General features: G+C 44.3%; 2 protein-coding genes across 2 annotated transcripts in view; one reads left to right on the top strand and one right to left on the bottom strand.

Moving 5' to 3' along the window:
* Positions 1 to 3,261, top strand: part of RFC1 (replication factor C subunit 1) — a 60,570-nt gene extending 57,309 nt beyond the window's left edge. The window contains exons 24-25 of the mRNA XM_081958949.1: positions 2,134 to 2,310; positions 2,793 to 3,261. Of these exons, the coding sequence (XP_081815075.1) occupies positions 2,134 to 2,310; positions 2,793 to 2,873 (258 nt within the window). The 3' untranslated portion in view covers positions 2,874 to 3,261. The remainder of the gene's footprint in view (positions 1 to 2,133; positions 2,311 to 2,792) is intronic.
* Positions 3,262 to 4,865: 1,604 nt separating this feature from the next.
* The window catches only part of WDR19 (WD repeat domain 19), a 52,120-nt gene continuing 35,998 nt past the window's right edge, over positions 4,866 to 20,987 (bottom strand). The window contains exons 28-36 of the mRNA XM_081958944.1: positions 20,894 to 20,962; positions 20,206 to 20,283; positions 14,278 to 14,374; positions 12,499 to 12,623; positions 11,849 to 11,930; positions 8,872 to 9,022; positions 7,014 to 7,143; positions 6,315 to 6,391; positions 4,866 to 5,059 (exon numbers count right to left, since the gene is read on the bottom strand). Of these exons, the coding sequence (XP_081815070.1) occupies positions 4,948 to 5,059; positions 6,315 to 6,391; positions 7,014 to 7,143; positions 8,872 to 9,022; positions 11,849 to 11,930; positions 12,499 to 12,623; positions 14,278 to 14,374; positions 20,206 to 20,283; positions 20,894 to 20,962 (921 nt within the window). The 3' untranslated portion in view covers positions 4,866 to 4,947. The remainder of the gene's footprint in view (positions 5,060 to 6,314; positions 6,392 to 7,013; positions 7,144 to 8,871; positions 9,023 to 11,848; positions 11,931 to 12,498; positions 12,624 to 14,277; positions 14,375 to 20,205; positions 20,284 to 20,893; positions 20,963 to 20,987) is intronic.

Here is a 20,987-nt window from a genome sequence, read left to right as displayed (position 1 = left end):
AGCAATTGCATTTTGAACCTCTGGTATTTCAGATAGAGATTGAGCCATTTCAAGTCTAGGATGGCTCGCCATCCTCCCGAACTTTTGGGGACTAAGAAGAGGATAGAGTAAAAGCCTAGCCTTTCTTGTCCCTGAGGTACCCTTTCTATAGCATTGATGGGAATGAGATATTCAATTTTGGAGTCCATCAGGCATCTTTTTGCCTGGCATCTTGGCACAGGGCACCTGATGTAACGCCTCGGGGGAATAGCGAGAAATTCCAGAGTGAGGTCCAGCCTCACGGTCTGAAGCGCCCACCTGTCCGAGGTTGTTTCTGCCCATTGGAAGGTGAAAGATGTTAGGCGCCCACCAATAGGCCCCACCTCGTGTGAGTCACCGGTACCTACGAAAGGACCAGTTATTAGTGCCACAAAATGGCCACCGGGTCTGTTGTTGCTGACCCTGTTGGTGATCCCTTCTCTGGCACTGGAGCGGTCCTGAACCCTGTCCTGTTGCTCAGTGAATGGCCTGGTGTAGTGAGGAACATATGGGGCAGCATTGTACCCAGAGTCCCCGGCCCGAAAGGACTGCCTTCTATTATATGGTTGGTGTCTCCTGTCCACGTGCCTGTTTGTTGAAGGAAGCACTTTACGCTTATCCCTAGTTTCAATCAAAATAGAGTCCAATACGGCCCCAAAGAGAGGGCCGCCCTTGAAGGGGGTGGAAGCTAGGCGCCATTTGAAGCGTAAGTCTGCTTGCCAATTGCGAAGCCAAAGAAGGCGGTGGAATGCTACATTAGACGCTACTGCACGAGATGTGAACTTGGCCGCGTTGAGTGTAGCATCTGAGGAAAATTCCAGCGCTGCCACCAGTTTATTTACATCCAGGTGTAGGCGGAGGTCATCGGGGGCAAGCCTAGCCTGCAACTGCTGTAACCAAACTAACAAAGTCCTATTAAGGAAAGATCCTACTGTGGCTGCCCGTAACGCCCAGGCAGCCGCCTGGTGCGTTTTGCGGATGACCAGTTTAGCCTTACGATCCTTGGCTTTAAGACCCTCCAAAATTTCAGAAGGAATCAAGGCCGGGGAGGCCAAAGCCGCTACAGGGGGATCCACAGTAGGGAACTGAAGGATTTCATTCAGTTCAGGCGTGAAAGCGTAGAGCTTCCTGTCACCATTACTAGGTGGGGGAACAGCAGTCGGTTGGGACCACTGTTTCTGAACGTCCAGAAACAGCTTCGGGAAGGGTATGACGTCTTGTTCCTGCACCTGTTCCACGAAAAATCGGTCTGTGGAATCAAGGCCCACAGCAGTGCTAACTTGAGTAGTGGCGCCTCCCATTTTGGTAGTTGCCTTAGCTTTATACAAAAGCGATTTAAATAAGGCAGATGTGTCTTGCACCAGACCGTCATCATCAAACAACTCCAGGGCAGCAACATCCTCCTCCTCCTCACCCAGAACAGAAGATTCGCTATAGGCTGAGTGGTGGTGAGGGAGGATCAGCCTGGGAAATAGAGAGGTCTCTAGCAAGGCTGGAGTGAAAAATTTTGCATCTCTTTAAGGCTGGACTGAGTTAAAAAAATGAACTATCCCAGTCAGAGGAGGCGTGGTCAACAATTACATAACTCAGTCTTTAGGCTAATGGGCAAAGTTAACCCGTGCTTGGATTCCTCAAGCAGCGCACAGGAGAATATGGGTTTCATTGATTCTCCAACCAGCTGCTTTGGTAGTGTAATTAGGTAGATGTTAAATGGTGATTCTTTGATGTAGTATACAAGTGAGGTGGCTCTTGCAAATAAGCAACCATAAGAAAAGGTTTCCCCAGCATGGGTGGATGGAGAGAGAGATACAAGATATAAATATATATGCTCAGAAGGTCCCTGGTTGCTCTTGTCTCATTCAGATAAAAGTCCCCTCACCCTCTATGTCAGTATTACTCTCACTCGTGTGCATTGTCAACTGCAAAAACATGTGCTCGTAAATGTGAAATTTTTCAGGAAACGAATTTGTTCCTGTTGTATTTGCAAATGGCTGCTTAACCATGAGATAGTGCCTAAACAAGGAGCTGGTGTCACGCAATTTGCACCTTGTCAATCAGTGGTGAACGAAAAATGGGATCTTACGCTTAAAATTCTTCATTGGTTTGGCTCAACAGGTCAAATCGGCATTCACACGCGCCTACAACAAAGTCGCACATCTTACGCCGTACTCCCTGCAAATTGCACCGAAGTCGAAACGAGCGGGCTCACTGGATGCGGAAATGAGTGAAGAACTGGAATCGAACGAAGTCGAGACTGAGCAAGGGAGCCTGGAAAACGATGCAATGATTAAGGTATCGCTCCCTTCGGCAGCATGTTTAAATATGCAAATTCACAGGTGGTCCTCGGTGGATGACCGCATGTTGAGACATGTCTGAACTTTAAACAGTGATGAACAAATTGGGCCTTGTGACCGTTCCTCAAAATTCCAGCCGTCATAGCGTAGAAATCTTTTTACGGTTGACTTAAAGACCGATCTGTACAATATTTTTGAAAAGGTTTTTGGTTCTAGATTAGTCATAGTTTACCACCACCACCCCTTTTTTTTTTTTTTTTTTTTTTTACTGTTGTCTTCTCCCCCTTATATTTTGCTTGCATTTTACTTCCATTCCCTGTGATTTGCTGGTTGTTTGGAAATGTTAGACATATGTTAGGGTGTCCTTTTGGGGAGGTTTTAGTAAATATTTGCAACCAAAAAGTGAAGCAGAGTTAGCTACAGGCACCGTGATTCAGTCTGCATTTTTTTTTTAAAAAAAAATTATCTTCTTTTTGACAGAAAAAGACCAAACCTGCCAAGCCGCCAAAAGCAGAAAGGAAAGAAGAAAAGAAAAAAGGAAAATCAAAGAAAAAAAGCTAAAATAAATTGTCTATGCAGATTGGACTGGGGGCACAGTAAATGATTGGGCAAACTCTGCACCTGTTGCCAAACACTGCACAGTAACAGCAAATATTACATATATATATTATATATATATATCTCTTTTTTTTTTTTTTTTTTGCAGAAAAAGAGGCAAATAGAATTTATATTGTTTAATTCCTGTAAATACAGAAAGAGGCTCTGGGAGAAAAAGAGTCTAAGCTGCTAGTGCTTCCCTTCACAAAGCTCCTCTTTTTTTTTTAATGCTCATATGTTGCTACCCATGTATATAACATATAATGAACAGACCCTAATCAGTTATTCATTTTTGTATATGACAGCGCAGCACCGTGTAAAAGTTGCAATAAAACTAGTTTCATATTTTTAACCTATTTTTATTTTTTAAAATGTGTTGCACGTTACATGAAACGTGTCCTATATAATCTGCCTGGGAGCTGATCTCTGCAGCAGTCGCTTGCACAACTGATGGAATTCGGTGACCACCTGACAAGCGGAGTCAACGGGGAAAATCTAGATTCACTTAACAACTGCGTTACGAACTTATCCACTGCAGCGATGAACTTAACAACCGCAGCAAGAAAGGTGGTAAAATGGGGCAAAACTCGCTTCACAAATCTCTCGCTGAACAACAGTAATGTGGGGCTCCGTTGTGGTCGTAAGTCATTTACTTGAAGTAACTTGTGCGGTATCTTGAGTGGTACCATTTCACTAAAAACCCGCTTGGTTTATTAAACTCGGACTGCTCCAATTTAAAACACAGGGAGAGCAATAGCAACAGCTGTTCTGACTTAGGCTTCCCAAAAGCACAAATCCGACACCTCGTCCCGATAAAACCCCTTTTATTTAGTTTATAAAGTGAATTCCTCTCCAGCAAAGTCCCGGCCAACAGACTTTCAAGAGATTTCACAGCTACAGACCTTCATCAGGCTTGGAGAGCTGCCAGGCCGATATCTTCCAAACGCCATGCTGTAGCAGCAATTCCTTGGCAAGAAGTCAGAAACTGATCTTCACCCTAATGAACTGAACTGATTGTCTCCTGCAAACTCCACTACCCTTTCGCTCCTCTTTATTCCCTATGGGAGGAGACATTAATCGTCCACCTGTGGCCTTAGTCCTAAGTCGACCCTTGTTCCTTAAATGTTCCCTTCTCCTGGCAGCTCCGCTCATGTGCATACTGGCAACAGGCTCCAGCTGTTTTTCTGCCCCACTAATGTCCAACTCCAAAGGCAGCTGATAACTGTTAGAAGGCCCTGGACCCGTCTCTGTCTCCAACACAGCCCTCGTCAGAGCCTTCCCCAGACTCCAGGACTGGCCCATGTTCCTCCCCAAACTCCTCACTGTCTGAGTCTGCAATCGGCTCCGCTGGCAGGACACAACAATAGCACTTAGACTTATATACCACTTCACAGTGCTTTATAACCCCTCTCTAAGCAGTTTACAGAGTCAGCCTCTTGCCCCCAAGAATCTGGGTCCTCATTTTACTGACCTCGGAAGGATGGAAGGCTGAGTCAACCTTGAGCCTGGTGAGATTCGATCTGCCAAACTGCTGGTAGCCGGTGATCAGGAAAAATAGCCTGTAGTACTGCACTCTAACCACTGCCCCACCATGGCTCAGTAGTGATCAAAGACAAGCGGCCTCACTCATTCTTCAACTGTACTTCAACTGTACAGTGCATCCTTGCAGAGTGGAGAGTCAGTGCCCTTGGTCACATCCTGATGTCTCATCTTCACTCCTTTGGAGCTGTACATTAAGCGTAGAAGGTTTTGATTTACGCGACTACCAATGCACATTTTCCAGACGTCAAGCAGAGAAAAATCAGTGAGCAGAATCGGTGGTATCGTGGAAGAGGGCCCAGCATACACGATCAGCGTCCTTCCACATACACACTGCATCGGAAAAAGCTTCGTTGCGTGGAAGAAAAAAAAAACTGGGGGAAATGAGCGCACACGAGAGAATAGGCCAGTTACTGGTTTAGATACATACAAATGAACATTCTTTAATAATATTCTGAGTTCTATACATGAAAACAAAGATTGAGCCACTTGATTCAAATTATTGCTCCACTTCAGGCTTGAGGTACGGTGTGCAATCGGCTGTTCTGCTTAGGCTGGCGGCATCGACTTTTTCCGAACACATGGGACAGGCGCCTTCGCTCTGCAACAAACTATTGAAAGAAGACACTTTCACTACCTCCCACAAGCTATGACGGTGGCAGAGCGGATTCACCTCAGTGCCTTAAAATGGATGATGTTTTATGTGTCCCCAAGCAGCTGATAGAAGCGGAATAAAATCGGCAGTGTGCAAGTCTGCAATTTATTATTAGTCACAATAATCAGAGGGCAGATGTCCCAAAATACCCCGTTTTCCAAAAAATAAGACACAACTAGAAAATAAGCCCTATCATGAATTTTCAGGATGCTGAGTAATGTAAGCCCTACCCAAAAACTAAGACCTAACTGGAAATAAGCTCTAATGCACCTTTTGGAACAAAAATTAATATAAGATTCAGTCTTATTTTGGGGAAAACACGGGTATTAATATGTCCATGTTTCAACAAACTAGACATTTTCCAAATAGAGAAAGAAGACTGACAGAAAGTCAAAGAGAAGGAAAATATATACGTAGTCACTAATTTGACATACTAGGTCATATTTTGGCAGACCGTACAATGTTTTGGTAAAGTCAACGTACTGTTGAACATTAGAACACATTCACAGACAACATCAGATACCTCTCTGTGGGTCTGTGTAACCACAGACACATTCACAAAGCAAATTAGGTTTATTTCTGATTTTTATGCCATTTCTGAAAAACGTTATAGCAAAGGTTTGCACATTTCAACATCTTAAATGGAGGCAAGTGTTAGTTTTAGGGAGAGATGTTTTCCCCCCCTTAAATTTATCTGCCAATGTACAATATATCTAAACTTATCACCTCTGCTGGTAGACTTTATCCCAGATAATCAAGGAAAATAATGTTCAGGAAATAGAGGAGTACATAGTTATTTGCCTATACAAATTGGTTTAAAGTCAGAGTGGTATTTCCTAAGTGGAAATCATTTTATTATGTGATCCTAATCAATCATCCCTTAATAAATAAAATCTCAAACACAGGTGGATCTATGCTGTCGGATCACTCCTAATGCAACCAATAGGACATTTTTTGCAATGGCGCTTCTGGCGAAAATTGGTCCTGCAAACACAAACATAGCAACAAACTTGTATTTGGCTGCTGTTGGCTGAAATAAATGATGTAGGAAGATGAAAGCGATAAAAACGATGTGAAAATGAGAACTGCCGAGGGCCAGCATCCAGACGAAATAAGTGGGAGTAGTTTCGAGAATTTCGGGGCAGGCTGTCGCAACAGAAAATGTTCTCGGCATGTGAGCAATCGGAGAATGAAAAAGATTGACAACTTACGTTTTGAACTCTGCATAGAGGGCTGGGAACTCGCAATGGGAGCACAGACTCCAGTCTTCTCGGATCATATGTCGTCCCTGGAAGAATTGCAAGGGGGGGAACACATCAATGGAAAAAGGGCCACAGCTAAATGCCTTGCTTGGAAGGAATTACAGGCAGTCCTCGACTTACAACAGTTCATTTAGTGACCATTCAAAGTTACAACGGCACTGGAAAAAATGACTACAATCATTTTTCCACACTTAACGACCAGCGCAGCATCCCCCGGTCACACGATTGACATTCATATGTTTGCAAACTGGCTCATATTTACGACGGTTGCAGTGTCCCTGGGGTCACGCGATCCCCTTTTGCGACCTTCTGACAAGCAACGCCAACGGGGAAGCCGGGTTCCCTTAACCCACCGGGTTACCCATTTAACAACGGCAGCAATTCGCTTCACAAATGTGGTGAGAAAATGTCGTAAAACGGGGCCAAACTCACTTGACAAATGTCTCGACTTGGCAAGTGAAATTCTGGGCTCCTGATTGCAGTCGTAAGTTGAGGACTGTCTGTATATTTCAATCAGACCCTGAGGCTTTTTGAAGCACACAATTGAGATTTTGTGATCTCAAAGCTCAGGTTCCAAATGCAAAGAGGGGAGGCTCAGTTTCAGGAGCTGAAAGATGGAAGTCCTGGCGTTGCTCGTCATGTACTCACCGTCGCAATGCAATATGGCAGGTTGTTCTTGCATCCTGGGCATAGAAGTTCGCATTCGGGGAGCATGAATTCACAATACGGGCACGGCGTGGTTGGTTCTTCCCCTTCCCCTTCGGAGGTGTCCGGCCGCCTGATAGCAAAAGAAGAAGCCCATTATTTGCCTGAAAGAGACACCTATAATAATAGAAAAGAAAAAGAGAGAGGAGGAGAGAATGAAAGGAAGATGGGGGAAAGAAGAAAGAGGTAAGGAGAGGAGGATGGTAGGGTGAGAAAGAGAAGGAGAAAGGGTAGGTTGGGGAAGAGGAAGAGGAGGAGTATGAGAAAGGGAAGGGAAGAAGGAAGGGAAAGAAGAGGAAGGAGGGAAGGAGAGAAAGGAGGAAGGGATGGTAAACAAAGCAACCCAAACTGTATATGTATATTATTACCTATAAAATGGAATAACAAATGTATAAGAATGATAAATGTAAAGAAGAAAAATAATTACGTGAATGTATACTTAAAATGGTATGTAAGAGAATAAAAAATAAATAAAAATGTTCTGGGGAAAAAAAAGATCCATTTTTTTACTTCTCAGTTGATTTCCTTGCCTATAAGTTACATTTTCTGCTACGGTAAGTCACATTGCAAGAATTTTTGTTAAGGTTCTTGGCCCTCCAATCTATTTCCAATTCGATTAGAGCCGCAGTGGTGCAATCGTTAGAATGCAGGGCTGCAGCTAATTCTGCTGACTGCCAGTCGTTTGGCAGCTCAATCGTGACCGGCTCAAGGTTGACTCAGTCTTTCATCCTTCCAAGGTCAGTAAAATGAGGACCCAGATTGTTGGGGGCAAGAGGCTGACTCTGTAAACCACTTAGAGAGGGTTGTAACACACTGTGTAAGCTCTATTGCCCTCCCTTCCTCCCTCCCTCCCCTGATGGTGCAGAGGTTAGAATGCAGTATTACAGGCTAACTCTGCCCACTGCCAGGAGTTTGATCCTGACTGGCTCAAAGTTGACTCGGCCTTCTATCCTTCTGAGGTTGGTAAAATGAGTACCCAGATTGTTGGGGGCAAGAGGCTGACTCTGTAAACTGGTTAGAGAAGTTATCAAGCACTGTGAAGTGCTATAGAAGTCTAAGTGCTATTCCTACAGCTATTGATTGTCGGGAAGAGTTATCTCCTTGTTCCGTACATTCATAGCTAAAACAAATCTAGCTAATTCCTTTCAGACTCAATAAGCCAGGGGTGTCCAAACTTGGGAACTTTAAGACTTGTGGACTTCAACTCCCAGAATTCTGGGGAATTCTGGGAGTTGAAGTCCACAAGTCTTAAAGTTCCCAAGTTTGGACACCCCTGCAATAAGCCCATATAGGAATGTGGGGTAACATCAAGGCTCTGCCGATGGGTCTGGGAGCAATCTCATTGTTGGCTTATAAGATACACTACACCTCAAACGTGGTGCTATGTGTTCATGGCATTTTTCCTGCTAATTTTCCATCTGCCTTCTTCCAACTGATCTACGACCCAGGAATCCCCCATCATTCAGTCAGAGCTGAAGAAGCTTCCTGGAGGAGAAGCGAAACATCTTCAAAAGAAACACAACCAAGTCCAGTTTTGCCTCTTGAAAAAAGCACCTTTGGGACAACTGTCACGATTCACTTAACAACTGTGACAAGGAAGGTCATAACATGGGGCAAAAATTCACTTAACAAATGTCTCGCTTAGCAACATAGATTTTGGGCTCAATTGTGGCCGTATGTCGAGGACTACCTGTGTTCACCGGATGACGGACTAAATCAGCATAAATAAGATTGCCTTATAGGCCAGGTATGCATCAATGCGTTCCCCAACCTTGGTTAGGGAGAATAAGCATAAGCTCACCGGACGAGGGTTTCAATTCTCCTTTTGTATTTGGGGTCAATTTTACTCCGATATTCTGGTCTCATCAACATGGCAGCAAAAGCAAAGGCTGATTTTTTCAGTCCTGCTCGGTGACATTCAATTACCGTTGAGGTCAGGATGGGCACAATATCTGAAAGGAAATCAACAGACATCTGATTCAGCAGGAGTCAATCACTTCTCTTTATGTATAATGCTAGCTGTGGCCCAGTCTGGTTACATGGAAAAGAACGAAAAGAGAAAGCGCAAGTTTCTAATATGTTTAATTTCACAATGCTTGTGGGGATACAATATTTTTGGTTGTTCCATTGTCTGTGCAGATATAGAGATTGTCTGGTTTGCTGACTCTAGAACAGGGGTGTCCAAACTTGGGAACTTTAAGACTTGTGGACTTCAACTCCCAGAATTCCCCAACCAGCTGCTGGCTGGGGAATTCTGGGAGTTGAAGTCCACAAGTCTTAAAGTTCCCAAGTTTGGACACCCCTGCTCTAGAACATGCAACATATAATTGTCCATGCGAGAAACAATTTTCAGTTGCTGGAAAGACGTTGGACTGGGCACATTTACCAAAAGCATGCGAAGAAAGAAACATTCCCAGGATGGTTCCCTCCGGGCAGGGCCATGCCGTTACCAGCAGCGGCAAGGTTCGTGAGGGTCTTGCCCACCTGGCAGGCCCTGCCACTCGCTGCACCGGCCATGGCTCCCCCAGCAGAGGTGTGGAAGTGAGCCACGGTGGCCCCTGCAAGAGCCGCCACAGAGGACGCTCCCGCAGGCCCCAGCCTGGCGCTCTCCAAGCTCCCCTCAACGGGCAGCCTCCGGAATGATGGGCTGGATGGGGCCCCTCCAGACCCCAGCGTGGGAGGGAGGCTGGGGGTGTCTCCCATGGGCGTGGTGGGGCGGCAGGTGGGTGCTGCTGTTGGTCAGGCCTCGGGGCTGCTGGGCTGGGCGAGGCTGGTTGGGGGAGACGGTGTCGGGGCTGTCGGCCTCGTGGAAGTTGTTGAGCATCTCCTCGGAGGAGCTGCGCTCGGGCTCCCCCAAGTCGGTGGCCCAGGAGAGCGAGATGTCCAGGATCTCGGAGGAGGAGAAGTCCTCGATGTGCGACTTGTCCAGGTCGTCGTAGCTCTCCGTGTCCACGGCGATGCTGTTGTTGGAGCTGAGGCTAGCCGCTCTTCTTCTTCAACTGCTGGACCCCCGCCTCCTCCTCCTCCCTGCGAGAGCAGTGCCAGGCTCTGCGGCAAAGATGCCCCAGGAGGGCAGGAAGAGACCGAGATGGAGGCGGCATCGGAGGCCGGGGGAGGCGGCATCGGCTGGGCCAGCAGGTCGGGCGGGAAATCCTTCAAGCCGGTGCTGCTGCTGCCAGCCCGCCAAGGCAGCATCGCGGGCTGCGCCATCTTCTTCCTCTCTCGCACCTCCGCCGCTGAGTCTGGCTGCTGTGGCTGCTGCTGCATTGGGGCTGGCGGAAAGCCCGATGCCACCGACGATGATGACACCTCCCTCAGGTGCCAGCCCAGCCAGGCTGAGCAGGAGAGGAGGAGAAGGTGGCTGCCGCCCCCGACCCAGCTTGCCTCAGTGGTGGCGGCAAGAGGAGGCAGCCGGTGGCCCCTGAGGAGCAGGAGGAAGGACGCAAGGCAGCCCCCGCCAGCTGTGGCCCCATCCAGAGATGCTGCCGCCGCTGCAGCCACCACCTCACAGGGCACCCAGTGGGCACCCCAGCCCCACTGCGCCTCAGGCTGACACTGCTGCCGCCGCCCCCCGTCAGAGCCACCTTGGCGAGGCCGTAGGTGGCTCACTGTGAGGGGGTGGTGGAGAGAGAACGCGGCCGGCCGGGCTGAGGAGATGCTCCGCCTCCTCTGGAGCTCTGCTGGGCTGGGCAGGGGGAGGCTGGCTTAAGGGCGGGGGGGAGGCGGCCGAGAGATAGCACGGACGCCACCCCGCCTCAGACAGCAAAGGCCCAGCGGGAGGAAAGGGGTGAAAAGCATGTTTTTACCTGTCACAGGTGTGACATCTACAGTATATAATATACATATATAAAAACATGCAGGTATTCGAATGCAACGTTGTGTCAAAATGTCAAAGCAATCGGTGAAGCACTTTCAGAGATTTGAGATTTTGAACAAAGAAACATTACAGTTTTATTTATACAGATAACGCATTAAGTAAATGTACGATACCAGAAACAGTTTTCCCAATGTGGTAGTTCAGCAGAGAAGTTTCACTTTCAGTTTTAGTTTCAGATATCAGCCCAGCATGCAGCTTTAGTACAGAACAAGCTGCGCCCAGGCCCCTTGCTGTCTCCTTCCTTGTTGCTCACACAGCAAATACTGTTGGCTTCCAAACAGCCCTCAACTCTCTCACACACTGACAGGACGCTAGCCAGATGAATACCATGGATGCTGGTAGGCAGAGGCAGAATTTTATATTTCTTGCCGCCCTATTTTCGGGGAGGTCTTATTATTTTTGAGGTGCAAGAGACGGCGGGCGTGGTCACCTCATGGCTGCTGCTGTGTTGCAATATTTTCAGGAAGGGCTTATTTTCAGGGGGAGGGCTTATTTTAGCGCATGTGTTCAAAAGCCTGATTGGGCTTATTATCCATGGAGGCCTTATTTTCGGGGAAACAGGGTATTTTCCTCCCCAAAAACTAACATGCGTCTTATACTCCGGAGCATTTTACACTCCGAAAAATACGGCAATTTTTTATTTATAGCAAAAAGTCTAGATAACTTGGGGGAAAAAATCCCTTTTACCTGTTACCCTTCCAAAACAAAATAAAAACAGAGAATTAAGATGATATAGATCACATTATCGAGGAAATGAAACGAGTATGACAGAATAGGAATCGTATTTAGCACAATACGATTATTAACACAAAAGCTGCAATGCTCAATTCTTTAATGAAGAAGAAGTAAATATCCCTGAATCCCTCAAAGGGGACAGATTCCCGGTTTGGAAAACACTTACGAGATGGAAACTTGCTGATATTGTTAGCAACGCGAATGAGCATACGTGCTCCTTTCATGTGGTCTCCACGCTTAACATGAATCTGAAATATACACGGGAGTTAGGCATTATTCATAATATTTAGGAGCCATTCAGAGTAAACAAGGAAAAAAAGCAGATGATCATTAAAAGATTTGTTGAGCTTCGTGGCAATTTACAGGATTTTACAGTAATTTTCTTCGCTACAAGTCCTTGAATTGATTACTCTTTCCCCTTATTGTAATACAGGTGGTCCTCGACTTACGATCACAATTGAGCTCAACATTTCTGTTGTTAAGTGAGACATTCGTTAAGTGAGTGTTGTCCCATTTGACAAGCCTGTTTGCCACTGTTGTTAAGGGTATCACTGCAATTGTTAAGTTGCTAACTAGGTCGTGAAGAGAATGTGGCTTTGCTTGTCAGTGGTCACAAAAGGGGACCACATGATCCCAGAACATTGCAACTGTCATAAAGACAAGCCAGTTGCCAAGCCTCTGAATGTTGATCATGTGACCATGGGGAATGCTGCAATGGTAGTAAGTATGAGAAATGGCCACATCATGTTTGCGTTAAGTTTCATTAGCTTGGATTTAATCTTTCTCTATTAATACATATATAATAAAAGTAGTTACCTTTACTAAAATGTAACTGTGTAGAATCATCAAGTTTGTAGCCATCTCAGAGGGTATTTTAATTTTCTGCACTTTTAATTCTAAATACATACTGAAGAGAACATCGTGGGCTTTTCGATAATGCCCTTTTTAAAAGAAAACCAAAATGGAGAGAAAGGAAACCAAAACAGCAATTAAATTTCAGTAAAATAGGCTATTCTTAAATGCTAAAAGATCAAGCTAAATATTAAAATTTAGTTACTGATTTGTCCAAGACATTACAGCCACAATGCCTGATCCACAAATTCACATGAGCAAGGTGCTTGACTATAAAACGTTAAAGTCCAGCAACAAAGGGGGGAAAACGGTTTAAATTTAAAGGTTTGTGGAATGCCCACAGTATGTGAAAATTTAATAGTCAAAAATAGACTTATCTTCCAGTGATGTTATCCTCCAAATGAGATGCCTGCTGGGCATTTAGGAGGTTAAACTAACTATTTGGTTTAATCCAGAGCAATGCTGTCATAAAAAAATGTGGTTATGCCTCTTTGAGCCAGGGGGTTTCCAACCTTGGCAATGTTTCAGACCTGTGGACTTCAATTCCCAGAATTCCCCAGCCATTTATGAGGAATTCTGGGAGTTGAAGTCCACAGGTATTAGTTGCCAAGGTTGGATACCTTGAATAAGAGCAAGGGAAAGCACAGCTAACGCTCTTAATAAACAGGAGAGGAAACGCTGAAAAATAAACTCTGCCTTTAACGCGTTTTAAGTTTAACAGTGGAAAGACCATGTCCCTGTGTCCCCTTTTCTTTTGAAGGAGTATATCAGGGGTGTCCAAACTTGGGAACTTTAAGACTTGTGGACTTCAACTCCCAGAATTCCCCAGCCAGCCATGGCTGGCTGGGGAATTCTGGGAGTTGAAGTCCACAAGTCTTAAAAGTTCCCAAGTTTGGACACCCCTGGAGTATATGAATCAATATGAACCAATATTGGTTATTTCTTTTTATTATGAATTGCTTATGTTACTATGTAATTGTTACTGATTAAACTGATATTTGCAGTTTGCTTCTGATATGATAGACTGCTAGAAATCATTTATTAAGAATTAAGCTTTGTTATTGGCTTCTGCTTATATTATTGTATACTGTTAGAAATTAGTTGTTTTCTAGCCTGGCAAATGGTAACCTTAATACTGGATGGCATTACTGCAAATGTTATCTCACTGCTGTGCCTCGCTTCTATCCTTGGCTTCAAAACTAGGCACATTCTTGAAAACATAGAAGAAATTGTTACGCGGAAATATCAGGTCCCATAGATAAAGGAACCCAACTAGGGAGTTTTCCTGGCTCATAAATCCTTAAAGCATTGTGCCGAAAAACAACTTGGCAAAAGGGAGGGCTGCCACCCCCTACAGAAGGCTATAGGAATACTCCATAGATAAGGTAGACGGAGACAGGAGCTTGAACAAAAGGACGCTTTAAAGATCATGTTGGCAACGAATCTTTGTCTCTGATTGGATAAACTTTATTTCTATCTGCCTAAAATGTATATAATCCTCTGAGCCCCTCTTGCAGGGGGCGGCTATTCCTTCTGTGCATTTGTTTCTATGTTTTGGATATAGTTTTGTCACCCAGCGTTTGCTATGGCCATAAATAAAAGCTGATATTTTTGCAAGTCTCCGTCTCTTTGGCATTTCAGAAGCTCGGGGAAACTGCTGGAAGCTTACACTTTCTTCCGTGACCTCTTGTGTCGTATTGGTCAGATTGGCTGTCCAGAAATGAACCCCCCAAAGAGCCATACCTGCGCACTGTTCTTCTCGAGCGATGATGATCGCTGTCCGAGCAGCTTCCCGGTATTGCTTTAATGCCATGTAGAGTCGAAAGAGATATTTGGCTTCCTTCATTAGAATGAAAAAGAGAGAGTTGCATCTCAGAGTAGGCCAAGTTCCAGCGATCGCCGGCTGGATGTTTAGGAAGGCTTCGTACAATAAACCCGCTTTGCATTTGTTCTGGCTAAGCGCACAGTGAGCAATGGTGCCAGGCAAGGTTTTTATGAGGCATTTTTCAATTACCATCAATGTCTATACCATACAAGCATAGGGCAGCCAGGGCAGGTGGTTCTGCAATCTGTCAGAAAGTTTAAAAAAATATATTTGAGGGGTCCTTGGTGTTCTCTGAGCTTGGTGGCTTTTTTGCAGACGTTTCATCACCAAATTAGGTAATATCATCAGTGCTAGAAGGGAGTGGGGTGTGCAGAAAGGATAAGGAAGAAGAGGAAGAGTGGGTTTGTGGAAAGAGGGAAGAGGAGGAGGAGAACTCTGGGGTCCTTGGTGCTCTCTGAGCTTGGTAGTTTTCTTGCAGACGTTTCATTACCAAACTAGGTAACATCATCAGTGCTAGAAGGAAGTTGGGTTTGTGCAAAAGAGAAAGGAGGAGGAGAGGAGGAGGAGGAAGAGTGTGCATCCTTGGTGCTCTCTGAGCTTGGTGGTTTTCTTGCAGATGTTTCATTACCAAACAAGGTAATGTCATCAGTGCTAGAAGGGGGTGGGGTCTGCTCTCATTTCATAGTCTTATTTAAATAGTTGATATAAATGTTCTTGTGGTCCTACTTCACAAGGATAGAGTTCCCTGTTTCATTTAGCGCTATAACAGAATCCTGCAAGTCTGATTGTGATATATATATCACATATATTGTGATATATATATATCACATATACACACACAGACACACCTTGGGGTGTGTGTTCTGTTAAGATACAGCCTGTTGTGCCTTAAAATGGTTTCTACTGTACAGCACAGTGGAGTTGCCATGGTAATGCCTTCACAGTGCTCGATAAGCCCCCCCCCCCCTCTGGTAAGGGAGAAAATCCAACATTAGAAATTGCAGCGACATTCATGGAAGGAGGGTTGGGATAAATAAATACCCAGGCACTGCCGGGTTGTCACCTAGTATATTAAATGAGTGACTCGTTGGGAACCAGATATTAATATGCAATATTAATATATAAAATGACATGCCTTATATGCACCCAGAATTTGAAAAGAACTTTTAATACGGCACAATACTTGAGTAAAGTGGTTCGGCTGAGATCGGCATATGTGGGACTGATTGGGGTACATTGCAAGGGGGATCCTGGAATATCATTTTATCCTATTTATCAATCTATCAAATTATTGCATTTAATTTCATTTTAAATTGTTTTTATAAGGCTTTATTTTAAAAAATTGTACTTGGAATTCTGTATATGGCCTACGGGCTAATGAATAAACTGAACTAAACTGGCTAAGCCAGGGGTGTCCAAACTTGGGAACTTTAAGACTTGTGGACTTCAACTCCCAGAATTCCCCAGCCAGCATGGCTGGCTGGGGAATTCTGGGAGTTGAAGTCCACAAGTCTTAAAGTTCCCAAGTTTGGACACTCCTGGGCTAAGCAGTGGTACTTGGGCATTTCTCTTAAGTTCACCTCCATTAGTCTCTACAGCTAACTGAACCAACCTAAAATATTGCCATAAAAACTCCTGCCAATAGCCCAGTTCCAGCTTAATAAAGCCTCTTTAAAAGCATCAGTCTTTGGATTCAGAGCTTTGGCTACCATTTGGGTCAAGTGAGGGTAGCCCATTTGGAAGGAAGGAATACAGTGACTCTACAACGCACAGCCAAAGGGATGCGGCATTAACACTTCTTTCAAAATCTTCAAGTAGCAACTATCATGGTTTAGAATAATTAAAATAAAAATACTCACAGAAACAGACTACAGAAGTTACAGTAAAGCCATTGGGGGGAAAAAAATGAGGTTTGGGTAAGTAAACAAAACAGTTGGTAGAAAAAAATAAAAATAAAATGTTACAATGACTAAGATTAAATAAGATAACACAATGCAGCCTTTAAAATACCGTATTTTTCGGAGTATAAGCTGCTCCGAAGTATAAGATACACCTAGCTTTTGGGGAGGAAAAGAAGGGGGAAAAAATCTGCTTCTGCCTCCCAGCAATTTGCCTCCTTGCAACAAACAGCAAACAGTACAGACAACTGTTTGTAGTGTTATAATTCAGACTATACTTATACAGATGCTGTTAAAATTGATGTGCTTTCTGGAAGTATGCAGTGGGGCAAAAAAGTATTTAGTCAGCCACCAATTGTGCAAGTTCTCCCACTTAAAAAGATGAGAGAGGCCTGTAATTGGCATCATAGGTAGACCTCAACTATGAGAGACAAAATGTAAAAAAACCCCCAATCAATCACATTGGCTGATTTGGAAAGAATTTATTTGCAAATTATGGTGGAAAATAAGTATTTGGTCACCTACAAAAAAGCAAGATTTCTGGGTCTCACAGACCTGTACCTTCTTCTTTAAGAGGCTCCTCTGTCCTGCACTCATTACCTGTATCAATGGTACCTGTTTGAAATTGTTATCAGTATAAAAGACACCTGTCCACAACCTCAAACAGTCACACTCCAAACTCCACTATGGTGAAGACTAAAGAGCTGTCGAAGGACACCAGAAACGAAATTGTACACTTGCACCAGGCTGGGAAGACTGAATCTGCAACAGGCAAGCAGCTTGGTGTGAACAAATCAACTGTGGGAGCAGTAATTAGAAAATGAAAGACATACAAGACCACTGATAATCTCCCTCGATTTGGGGCTCCATGCAAGATCTCACCCCATGGGGTCAAAATGATCACAAGAACGGTGAGCAAAAATCCCAGGACCACACGGGGGGACCTAGTGAATGACCTGCAGAGAGCTGGGACCAACATAACAAAGGCTACCATCAGTAACACACTACGCCACCAGGGACTCAGATCCTGCAGTGCCAGACGTGTCCCCTTGCTTAAGCCAGTACGTGTCCAGGCCTGTCTGAAGTTTGCTAGAGAGCATTTGGATGATCCAGAAGAGGATTGGGAGAATGTCATATGGTCAGATGAAACCAAAATAGAACTGTTTAGTAGAAACACAACTCGTCGTGTTTGGAGGAGAGAGAATGCTGAGTTGCATCCAAAGAACACCATGCCTACTGTGAAGCATGGGGGTGGCAACGTCATACTTTGGGGCTGTTTCTCTGCAAAGGGACCAGGACGACTGATCCGTGTACAGGACAGAATGAATGGGACCATGTATCATGAGATTTTGAGTGCAAACCTCCTTCCATCAGCAAGAGCATTGAAGATTAAACGTGGCTGGGTCTTTCAACATGACAATGATCCCAAACATACTGCCCGGGCAACGAAGGAGTGGCTTCGTAAGAAGCATTTCAAGGTCCTGGAGTGGCCTAGCCAGTCTTCAGATCTCAACCCCATAGAAAACCTTTGGAGGGAGTTGAAAGTCCATGTTGCCCAGCGACAGCCCCAAAACATCACTGCTCTAGAGGAGATCTGCGTGGAGGAATGGGCCAACATACCAGCAACAGTGTGTGCCAACCTTGTGAAGACTTACAGGAAATGTTTGACCTCTGTCATTGCCAATAAAGGATATATAACAAAGTATTGAGATGAACTTTTGATATTGACCAAATACTTATTTTCCACCATAATTTGCAAATAAAGTCTTTCCAAATCAGCCAATGTGATTGTTTGGGTTTTTTTTTTACATTTTGTCTCTCATAGTTGAGGTCTACCTATGATGCCAATTACAGGCCTCTCTCATCTTTTTAAGTGGAAGAACTTGCACAATTGGTGGCTGACTAAATACTTTTTTGCCCCACTGTATGTTATTCTCTGCTATTTAAAAGAATAGCACTTTTTAAAACAATAGCATTGGGCCTCTTCAGATCAAACATTTACAGTATTTTAAAAAGCTTCTTCATTTTGTTAAGTTGTCTAGAATAATAATAAAGCAATCTTTCAAAAATAAGTCTAATAATTTGAACATTCTATAGGTATTTATAGTTATTGACTTACCTCCTTGCAGCAAACAGCAAACTGCCTGATTAGCACAAGAAAAAAAATATCTGCCTCTGCCTCCCAGCAATTTGCCTCGTGGAGCAAACAGCAAGTTTCACCTTCAATTTCTCCCAATCATCCACTATTTCAGGCTGCAGGGATTGTTATAGCCTATTGAAGCATCCGGCCCGTTTGCTGCGAAGAGATAAATTGCTGGGAGGCAGAGGCCAAAGGGTGGGGGCCAGTGGGTGGGTGGGGCTACATTCAGTGTATAAGAAGCACCCAAATTTTCACCCTCTTTTAGGGGCGGAAAGGTGCATCTTATACTCCAAAAACGGTAGTTGCTTGTTTCAAACTAGTAGCAGGCCTGTTTACTGCACTGGGAGGAGGACTCTGAAAAATATCTGTGGATCGCGTCATAATTTGAACCAAATTCAAAGTTACGGGTAGTCCTCGACTTATGTCCTCAATTGAGACCAAAATTTCTGTTTTTAAGTGAACCATTTGTTGTGAGTTTTGCCCCATTTTATAATCTTTCATGTCATAATTGTTAAGTGAATCACTGCAGTTGATAAGTTACTGACCCAATTATTAAGTGAACCTAGCTTCCACATTGACTTTGCCGGTCAGGAGGTCGCAAAAGGGGATGACCTGATCTTGGAACATAGCAACGGCCACAAGTACGAACCAAGTATCTGAATTTTGATCAGGTGATTATGGGGAAGCTTCAAAGATCATAACTATGAAAAACGGTCGTAAGTCACTTTTTTCCATGCCGTTGTAACTTTGAACGGTCTCTAAATGAATGGTTGTAAGACGAGGACTACTTGTATTTCTGTATGGTATATAAGAGGATGTGATTTACCGTATTTTTCAGATTATAAGACGCACCTTTTTCCCTTAAAAAAAGAGGCCGAAAATCTGGGTGCGTCTTATACACTGAATACAGCATGTTTTGCCTCCCGTAACCCTGCCCCCTTTGCAAAAATGGCCCTGCATAGCTTTTAGGAGGCTTCAAGAGTGCTTCTGGTGCCTGGGGAGGGCAGAAATGAGTGAACAATGGGCTGGTTTTTTTGCTCAATTTTGCGCCCCCCCCCCCCAGTCCCCAGGAGCACTCTATAAACCTCCTAAAGGCTATGCATGGTTTTTTTTTTTGACAAAAAACAGGCCAATTTTTGTGAAAAACGGGCTGCTTTTTGCTCGGTTTTGCCCCCCCAGCCCCCCAGAAGCACTCTGCAAGCCCCCTAAAGGCTATTTATGCCCTTTTGGGGGAGGGGGGAAACGGACCCGTTTTCACGAAAAACGGGCCTTCTGTGAGGTCTGCAGAGTTGAAAAACATTTTTTTTAAATTTGCCTCTTCAAAACCTTGGTGCGTCTTATACTCCGAAAAATATGATATTTTTAAAAAGACAGGTCAGAGGTGCCTAACCCTGACAACTTTTAAGACCTGTGGACGTCAACTCCAGAACTCCCTCAGCCAGATAAAACAGGCTGAAATCATCCTTAGCTGTGTTAAAAATTATTCTCTTTGCTCTTAATATCAATATTTATCTAGAGAGGTCTACAGACCCCTGCGAACAATACGATGGCCTATCAGAATTAAAAATAAAAGTACAGTCATTCCAAATATCCATATATAGGAAAGGCACTGTAAATATTACAGCAAAGGCTCAACCTATGCTAATTTTCCCTGGGTCGTATTTTGGAGTGCAGGGCCAGGCCTCCTGGTGCTCTAGGGTTAAAATCCTGAAATGGTTTCACTTGCCAGTAAACCAGTTTGAAAAAATTAAACGTGCTACAGATATAGTTGAAAAATAGGATGACGAGTTCTGGCTGGATGTCCATACCTTTGGTATACCATCGTTCTCGCCCATAAGGTAGTTGATCAGCTGGTCGGTCAGGGCTTCGTCCTTTGCTTGGCCCACCTGTTCCGAAAACAAGTGAATGGAACATCACAAAAGTAGGCAGAAATAATGGAAAGTCAACTTTTATAAAGGCGAATTAAAATAGCATCAGCCTGCCACTGAGGACTTTTTACAAGTGATTCACCAGGAGGGAGCGTTCTGTTCATACTGCATTTTGAAAATCCATTGCATATTGAAAAATAACCAGTATAAATTTTGGTCTGAAACAAGAGCAGGATATAAACTGAAAAAGTGGTGTAAAATATAACTTTATGTTATATTAAATGTTACTGTAGTGGTGGCATTGAAGTTTGGTTTTTTTAAAAAAGGTCAGATGCATCAGTGGTGAAATGCAATTTTTTTTTACTATCAATTCTGTGGGTGTGGCTTGGTGAACGTGGTGTGGCTTGATGCGTGTGGCTTAGTGGACGTGGCAGGGGGAGGATACTGCAAAATCTCCATTCCCACCCCACTCTGGGACCAGCCAGAGGTGGCATTTGTCGGTTCTCCGAACTACTCAAAATTTCCGCTACCGGTTCTCTCAACACTCAAAATGTCTCCAGAACCTGTCAGAACCTGCTAGATTTCACCTCCGAGATGCATTTTTTCTTCCTAAATGACATTATCTTACCGTGTCAATTGCCATGTCTATGGCCATATTATCATCTGTATTTGGACTTTTCAGAAAGTGCTTCAGCGCCTGAAAAAAAAAAGACCACATACCA

This window comes from Natrix helvetica (genome assembly GCF_964273705.1).
Source record: "Natrix helvetica genome assembly, chromosome: 7".
NCBI lineage: Eukaryota > Metazoa > Chordata > Lepidosauria > Squamata > Natricidae > Natrix > Natrix helvetica.
The sequence above is the reverse complement of the archived record's forward strand: the minus strand, read 5'-3'. Positions and strand labels throughout refer to the sequence as shown.